The sequence below is a fragment of the Liolophura sinensis genome, chromosome 9 (genome assembly GCF_032854445.1).
Source record: "Liolophura sinensis isolate JHLJ2023 chromosome 9, CUHK_Ljap_v2, whole genome shotgun sequence".
Classification (NCBI taxonomy): domain Eukaryota; kingdom Metazoa; phylum Mollusca; class Polyplacophora; order Chitonida; family Chitonidae; genus Liolophura; species Liolophura sinensis.
The window spans coordinates 8,186,612-8,195,446 of NC_088303.1; the positions used below are offsets into that span (position 1 = coordinate 8,186,612).

An 8,835-nucleotide genomic window follows, 5' to 3' on the forward strand; every position below is an offset into this window, starting at 1 on the left:
AGTTAATATATTCCATAAGTTGGGAAAAGATACTGAATAGTTTTCTGTTGAAATAATATTAGCACCGTTAATATAATTTGAAAGTGACCAACAGAATGTCTGTATACATACAACATAATTGATTGAAAAGATTAGATTAGAACAGAATTCATCATGAATCCCATAAAACAGAATGTTTTGTTAACTTTTCTGTTAAATAGGACAGAACACGTTTCTAATTTGTAGTCCATTGTGAGAAAGCTTATTATGGCAAGAATGAATATGAGTATTATGGTTTGCAAATAACGGACTTCAGAACGTATCTAAAGCTAAAACAGACATGCATTTACACTAAAAATCTCTTTAGTTTACACTAAAAAGGACTCAGTGCATGGACCCAGGCCTCTAATGATCTTTCGGAGAATGGCAATAAATGCCATGCTTTTGTAAGTCATGCTTATTTGGAATAATATCATACAAGGAATTATATTGATAATGTATAATTTATAGTAATAAAAAGGCCGTGATTTGTGGAAGGTGTGATAAACTATCATGTTTTTAAAAGGCCAGCACTCACTTGCACAAAACTATGCCCTGAACTACCACGGCGACGTAATGCCTACAGTGGTGGTTGCCATGGTAGTTACGTGCTCTTAACGTTAAGAGGGCTTCGTGCAAGTGGATCCTGGTAAGTCAGGCTTATTCCGGAATACTTTTAATGAGATTTAATGCAATGTACATTTTAATTTCTATTGCTTAAATTGTGTTATGTTCTGTCTTGATCGAGAGTACATGTTTGTAATACATGATAATTGTTCAAAATCATATTTATTTAATACCATATGTTTATTGTATATTTTATGTATACGTATAATACTTTATGTATCTTCCATTTTGCCTATAAGTTTTAACAAGTTTTTGAAAAGGCGTTATAGATTTTTAGCTATTGTATTGACAAATTAGCCTTTATGAAAAAGGCCTTCATTGTAATGATCGAGGTCCCAGGATCTCCATCTATCGATACGATGTGAGTATCTGGGCAGCCTGAGGAACATTTATAATCGCGTCATCAATTGCCATACTACAGAAGTCCCTAATGGAGAGCTGCCTTTTGAAATACAGGCAGAAAGCAAATGGCCAAGGATAAAATCAGTTCAGGCCATCAACTAGTAGGATCTAAAAAAATATCCAAAGTCAAAGTCCCAAAGATCACTGACAAATTCGTTTCTTTTCAGTTTACTTTCAGATCTAGGAATTGTATACTCATTCACGGTGCAGTATAAAGTAACAAAATGCATGCAACAGATGCTATATATTAAACGGGACAACTTTGAAAGATAGTTTTCAAGAATGTACAATAGACATCCCTCCTCTGAAAGGTAGATATCCATTCCCTCTCTAAATTTGTATTAGTTTCCCTATTATTATAAGAGGATGACGGTGTTTTGGAGCTCAAGGCGGAAATTTAGGTTGTGTGCTTGAGATACAGTCTGATGTACAAGAATAAAGACAGATTGTTCTGTTAATGGGATCTTAATGGGATTTGCTCCATTAGCTTCCTTCAGTCGGTAGGTTTTAATGGAATTGCTATAAATGTACAAACTATTTGCCCTTCCCTCTGGGGTAATTTAACGTCAAAGATAAACAAAACATTGTAAATATGAGAAATTGTATGTCGTGTATGTGAAATGCCAGTCAGAAAACGTATGGTCATAAAAGACACAAATAAATTAGGTTAAGCTTTTATTTTCTACCACTTACATTTTTACCACTCAGTCTAATTGCCCTTGGATATCCGCATTTCAGTGTTTGATATTATTCACCCATTTTGTTATTAATCTAACACCTTTCGGCTATCTAGAGTTAAAACTGTGCCAGTTTTGCTGCAGGACAGTCACAGGGATCATTTCGTGACGATAAACAGAAAGGGACATAATGAATAGATGAATGAGTCAACGAAAACAAAACCATTTACAATCCATTAATTACAAGTTGGATAGAAGTAGGTGTTCTTAACTGACTGAAGGGGCCTGATTCGTCATGGCGATCTTGGGTTGAGAAAAATTTGCATTTGTATATAGTCATAATATTATATAGACGGATGTGTATAAATAGAGACCTCTTCCCTAATCAGAAGTCATATTGATTTTGTCAGCAGAAACGGCAACTGAAGAAGAAGAGAAGATGAAGGTGGTACTGTGTTTGCTGGTTGTTGGGATATCAAGCTTCAGTAAGTACATCTTCCTGAACATTCCAGCCAAATTCCTGTTTCGTGGCGAACAGATTCCCTCTAGACACAAGTCTCGTCGGTTTAGACATAATACCCACTGCTCACTATATTCTGGAAATTTCCGCCTTCATTTTTCTTCATCGATACTGGTCACGGTGCGACCGTGTGAACTTGGTCTAAAGTATCTTGAGTGGTAATATTTTAAGCTTGGGGCCGCTTTAGCAAACTTCAAAAGTCATATAGGCTATGTATCGAACTATTTTTTTCAAAAACACATTACAGCGCAATAAAGACGATCATCGGCAAAAATTGTGATTACCTATCTTTTGTAAAAGTGCTCGGGCTCTTGATGTTGGATATGGACCTAAATTAATGGGGCATACGAAAGATATCGTTTTGGCTTGTCTAAAGTAAGCTTGTGAAGTGCAATGGTTCATGTAAACTGAGGGCCTTTGCTGGCTCCTGTGAACTGGGGGTTCCATCCTGGCTCATGTGAATTGGGGACCCTTGCTATCTAACGTAAACTGGGGGCCCTTGCTGTCACATGTGAACTGGGGGCCCTTTGTTGGCTCATGTGAAACGAGGGCCCTTGCTATCTAACGTAAACTGGGGGCTCTTTGCTGGCTCATGCGAAATGGGGGCTCTATCCTGGCTCGTGTGAACTGGGGACCCTTGCTATCTAACGTAAACAGGGGGCCCTTGGTGTCACATGTAAACTGGGGGCCCTTTGCTGGCTCATGTGAACTGGGGACTCCATCTCGGCTCATGTGAACTGGGAACCCTTGCTATCTAACGTAACGTCTTGGCACATGTGTATCATCATGGTGGTCTCCACTTGCCCCCAATCAAAACCTGGCTTAAGGCAATGATTTTCTCCATGTGCTATACATCCTGCCCGTCAACACCTGACGTAAGGCTAGGGTTTTCTCCATGAGCTCTACCTCCTGATTAAATCAACACCTGGTGAAAGGCTAAGGTTTTCTCCATGCAGTATACCTCCTATCCCCAATCAACACCTGGTGTAAGGCTAAGGATTTCACCAGGCGCTAAACCACCTACCCTTAAACGACAATTAACATAAGGCTGAGGTTTTCTGCAGGCGCTCTGTCTCCTCCCCTGGCGTAAGGCCAATGTTTTCACCAGGCGCTATACGATTTTCTCGATCCTCGATACCGGTCTACAGCTTTTAAACGGCAACAAAGTAAATGAATAAATTAAAGTTGTGGTTTCATAAATATTCATGAATCAAAGCGTCAACCCAGACAACATATATCATTTCTACACAATACAGATGCCCCTCAAGTAGATAATCGAATGACCAATTTTTAAAACAATCTATAAACCAGCTTCCAAAGAAATATATAAGATGTAATGTATAAATGGTAAAATAAAGCTGTTACATGTATATAGAGAGAAGCTTTCAACGGTTTTCAATGGAGGCATCCTAGGCCTGCCATCCAATTCAAATTTCAAACTCATATAGTCCGTGGATACGGACTAGGAGTGATTGCAGATGACTAACACTGGCAATTTTCGTCACTACTTCAGGGAGCAATGAAGCAGCCACGACGTTCGACCACGCACCATTGGTTTACAATTTCTATGACGTCATGGCTCAGGCTGCTTGTGCTGCCCGGGGCACAACAACAAACAGAATCTGGGCAATGAGGAGGTCATGTTCTGGGGTCAAAACCTGTCATCAGATTTGCAATGGTCACAGGTAAGTGACTGCATATAATATTTAAATGTTGCGTCAAAATCTGAGCATAGTTTGAATCATTACTCTGTTAAAACGCAGGTGTGAAAATTACTGCATTTTTTCTTAAAATAACACTGAACGTTAAATTCTTTAAAATATGAATTTTAACGTCTTAAACCCTTACGCTATGTTATGACTGTTTGGAGGCTGTAACATGACGTTGGAATACAAGAGTTTCAACATTTATATAATGAGTGTTAACTTGACGTTAGATAGTGTTTAATTACATAAATATTTTCTTATCATTTTGCAACGTGTTCAGTTTTTGCACTTTAGAAAGTGTTAACCGAACATTATAAGCGTTTTCCTTCTACACACTGCCAAAAATTTAGATTTAACATCATTAAAGCCAAGTGTAACATTTCAGGGAAATCACCGAACTTACTTTCAAAGCGAAGTTAACCAACAAATAAAATATCTCTGACCTTCGGTACCATATTTTTGTCTAATCCCTGGGCTACGAACCATATTTTATCTTCCCTTTTTATTGCCGCAATGTAATACTTTCCGTTCCTTTATGTTACCATCTTATTTTTCTTTCTATCGTTCCATTGTCTTATAGTTTTCTTTTCCTCGTGTCATGGTCTTATAGATTTCTCGCGGCCATGTCATCAGCTTATACGTTTCTTTCAGTCGTGGCACCATCCACTATTTTCCTTCATGTCATCATTCATTATTTTCCTTTGTGTCACCATCCACTATTTTTCTTCGTTTCATCGTGCACTATTTTTCTTCATTTCACAATCCATTATTTTCCTTCGTCTCGTCGTTCACTATTTTCTTTCGTGTCATCATCCACTATTTTAGTTCCTGTCACTATCTTTTATTTTCCTGGGTGTCACCATCCACTATTTTTCTTCTTGTCACCATCCACTATTTTTCTTCTTGTCATCTTTCATTATTTTTCTTCATTTCACCATCCATTATTTTCCTTCGTCCAATTGTCCACTATTTTCGTTTGTGTCATCATCAACTATTTTCCTTCGTGTCACTATGCACTATTTTCCTTCGTGTCACTATGCACTATTTTCCTTCAGTTCACCATTTACAATTTTATTTCGTGTCACCATCCACTATTTTTCTTTAATTCACCATCCACTATATTCCTTCTTGCCATCGTACACTAATTTTCTTCATTCCACCATCCATTATTTTTCTTCGTCTCATCGCTTACTATTTGCCTTCGTGTTATCATGCGCAGCTTTCCTTCGTCTCATCATCCACTGTTTTCTTTCGTGTCATCGTCCATTATTTTCCTTCTTGTCATCGTCCACGTTGTATTATTCACTTCTTCGTGTCGTTGCCTCGTATTTTTCAGTAACATAATATTTTTCCTGCCCATATGATGGTTAATAGGCTAGTTCGCTGTGAATTTCAGAGCCTTGACCATCGGTTTCGCTGGTTTTAAGTCTAGAAAGATACCTGGTGAAGGGTAGTGGTTTACTCTGGGCATTGCATTGCTAAGGTAGCCGTTGAAGGGTGGTGGTCTACACTGGGCATTGCTAAGGCACGTGGAAAAGGCTGTGGTCTACCTTAATGGACATTCCGGTGTCCTCCACTAACAAACATGACCACGGTCATAGAAGTGAGCAATTCTAGCATACGACACTAATCAAATAAGTAAATAATAAATAGTTTTCCATTCATTCTGTCGTCGTGATATATGTTCTGTTCCATTCTGCTGAAGCCTTGTATTCTTTTTTCTTCTCTATTACATGTGCCATTACTGATCCAGTTACTCGTTTGTATGATGTATTTATTTTCTGCTTACAGGCTGACATGTATTCACGCCTATCACGTGTACAAAAATCCCAAGATTCTCCTAGAGAACAGCGACATGCAGACAGACGAAGGTGTGAACGGGCTGAGTATGACCAACTATGTGGGTGGTTGCTCTTGGCGAGCCGGTCACTGTGGACCAAACTACTGCTGTTGTGAAGGTCCGTGGAACACGCCATTCCCTTAAACCAGATACTTTCTAACAAGAAATGTGGTGTCGAAGTAGCATGTGCTGTCGTAACAAAACGTATACGTAGAAATGCGTGCAATTAAAACTTGCAAAACTGTTTATGTCAATTTGTCATACAGAAAATAAAATCGAAAGTGTCTAATTTTGTAAATTTTTGTGTAGTAGAGTCATTAAACTTCAACTGAAGAGATTTGCATCTGATCTACTGCATGGTTGTCTTTTATCTTCTTTATATATATTTCAATAGATTACTAGGTTTGTATACCCTGCAAAGATCCGATGATTTCCATAATTCAGAATGCGTCCTCTGAGCCGAAATCCACTACCGTTCAATTTTGACTGTGTGTTTCATTTTTGAAAGCGAGGCTGTTAGGAACATTGTAAAATAGAACTTATCCTACTTCTCTCGCCGGGCCTATGTCGAGATATCATCTCCAACATACCAGTACATGCAATTTATTTTGTTTCTGCCAGACTTTTTTCAGAGTTCAACCACTCAGTTCACTCTACCGTTCAAGTACAACAGCTGGCGTAAAGCTAAGGTTTTCTCAATGCGCTTTACCGCCTGCCCCAAATCAACACCTGGCGAAAGGCTAAGGTTTTCTCCATGCGGTATACCTTCTCTCCCCAGTCAACACCTGGCGTAAGGCTAAGGTTTTCTCCAGAAGGTGTACCGTCTTTCCCCAGTCAACATGTAACACAAGGCTAAAGTTTTCTCCATGTTGTAAACCTCCTTTCCTCAGTCAACATCTAGTGTAAGGCTCTAGTGTAAGGATAAGGTTTTTCTCCTTGCGCTATACCTCCTGCCTCAACCAACATCTGCCGTAAGGCAAAGCGTTTCAACATGCGATATACCTCATTTCCTCATTCAACACCTGCCGTAAGGCTAAGGTTTTTCTCCAGGCGCTATACCTCCTGCCCTCAGTCAACATCTGGGGTAAGGCTAAGGTTTTCTCCATGTAGTATACCTCCTTTCCCCAGCCAACATGTAGTGTAAGGCTAAGGCTTTTTCCTTGCTCTATACTTCCTGTCGCAATCAACATCTGGCGTAAGGTTAAGTTTTTCCCCAAGCACTATGCCTCCTTTTCCTAGAGAACACCTAGTGAAAGGTTAAGGTTTTTCTCCGGGCACTATACTTCCTGCCCCAACCAACACCTGCCGTAAGGTTAAGATTTTTCTCCATGCGGTATATCACCTATCCCCTGTCAACATCTGGCTTAAGGCTAAGGTTTTCTCCAGGCGCTATACCTGCTTTCCCCAGTCAACACCTAGTGTAAGGCTAAGGTTTTTCTCCATGCGCTATACCTCCTGCCCCAACCAACATCTGGTGTAAGGCTAAGGTTTTCTCCATGCGCTATACCTGCTGCCTCAAATCAACACCTAGCGTAGGGCTAAGGTTTTCTCCTTGCGCCATAGCACTTGTCCCCAATCAACACATGGCATAAGGCTAAGATTTTCTCCAGGCGCTATATCTCCTTTCCCTAGTCAACACCTAGTGTAAGGCTAAGGGTTTTCTCCATGCGCTATACCTCTTGCCCTAACCAGCATGTGGCGAAAGGCTAAGGTTTTCTAACTGCGCTATACCTACTGCCTCAATTCAACACCTAGCGCAGGGCTAAGGTTTTCTCCATGCGCCATAGCACTTGCCCCCAATCAACATTTGGCGTAAGCTAAGGTTTTCTCAATGCGATATACCTCCTTTCTCCAGCCAACATCTGGCGTAAGGCTAAGGGTTTCTCTATGGGCTCTACCTCCTGCCCCAATCAACACCTGGCCAAAGGATAAGGTTTACTCCGTGCGGTATATCACATTTCCTTAGTCAACATCTGGGGTAAGGGTAAGTTTTTCTCCATTCGGTATACCTCCTGCCCCCAGTCAGCATCTGGCCTAAGGCTAAGGTTTTCTCCAGGCGCTGTACTTCGTTTCCGCAGTCAGCACCTAGTGTAAGACTAAGGTTTTTCTCCAGGCGCTATACCTCTGCCCCAACCAACATCTGGCGTAAGGGTAAGGTTTCTCGAGGCCCGATACCTCTTTTCCGCAGTCAACACCTAGTATAAGGCCAAGGTTTTTCTCCTTGCGCTAGTCAACATCTGGCGTAAGGCTAAGGTTTTCTCCAAGCGCCATATCACTTGCCCATAATCAACACGTGGTGTAAGGCTAAGGTTTTTCTCCATGTGCTATACCTCCTGCCCCAAACAACATTTGGCGTAAGGCTAAGGTTTTTTCCATGGGGTATACTTCTTTTCTCCATTCAACACCTGGCGTAAGGCTAAGGTTTTCTCCGTGGGCTCTACCTACTGCCCCAATCAACACCTGGCCTAACGCTAAGGTTTTCTCCGTGCGGCATACCACCAATCCCCAGTTAACATCTGGCGTAAGGGTAAGGTTTTCTCCGTGCGGCATACCACCAACCCCCAGCCAACATCTGGCGTAAGGGTAAGGTTTTGTCCACGCGGTATACCTCCTTTCCCCAGTCAACATCTGGCCTAAGGTAAGGCTTTCTCCATGCGCTATACTTCCTGGCCCTAATCAACATCTGGCCTAAGGCTAAGGTTTTCTCCGTGCGGTATACCACCAATCCCCAATCAACATCAGGCGTAAGGCTAAAGTTTTCTCCCTGCAGTATACCTCCCTTGTCCAGCTAACATTTGGAGTAAGGGTAGGGTTTTCTCCATGCAGTATACCTCCCTTCTCCAGCCAACATTTGGCGTAAGGCTAACGTTTTCTCCACGCGGTATACCTCCTTTCCCCAGTCAACATCTGGCCTAAGGTAAGGCTTTCTCCATGCGCAATACTTCCTGGCCCTAATCAACATCTGGCCTAAGGCTAAGGTTTTCTCCGTGCGGTATACCACCAATCCCCAATCAACATCAGGCGTAAGGCTAAGGTTTTCTCCCT

The 8,835-nt window shown here is 41.1% G+C and overlaps 1 protein-coding gene across 1 annotated transcript; it reads left to right on the forward strand.

Moving 5' to 3' along the window:
* The first annotated feature begins 642 nt into the window (after nucleotides 1–642).
* LOC135475956 (uncharacterized) lies at nucleotides 643–6,120 on the forward strand. Its single transcript, XM_064755933.1, has 4 exons — nucleotides 643–667; nucleotides 2,135–2,209; nucleotides 3,758–3,929; nucleotides 5,742–6,120. Exons 2-4 carry the CDS (start codon nucleotides 2,164–2,166, stop codon nucleotides 5,932–5,934), a joined length of 411 nt encoding a protein of 136 aa, XP_064612003.1. The 5' UTR covers nucleotides 643–667; nucleotides 2,135–2,163; the 3' UTR covers nucleotides 5,935–6,120.
* Nucleotides 6,121–8,835: the final 2,715 nt, after the last annotated feature.

Coding starts and splice junctions, on each gene's coding strand:
- LOC135475956 (XM_064755933.1), top strand. CDS start 2,164: ATGAAGGTGGTACTGTGTTTGCTGGTTGTTGGGATATCAAGCTTCA. Junction 2,210..3,757: donor TGTTGGGATATCAAGCTTCA/GTAAGTACATCT, acceptor TCACTACTTCAG/GGAGCAATGAAGCAGCCACG. Junction 3,930..5,741: donor CAGATTTGCAATGGTCACAG/GTAAGTGACTGC, acceptor TTCTGCTTACAG/GCTGACATGTATTCACGCCT.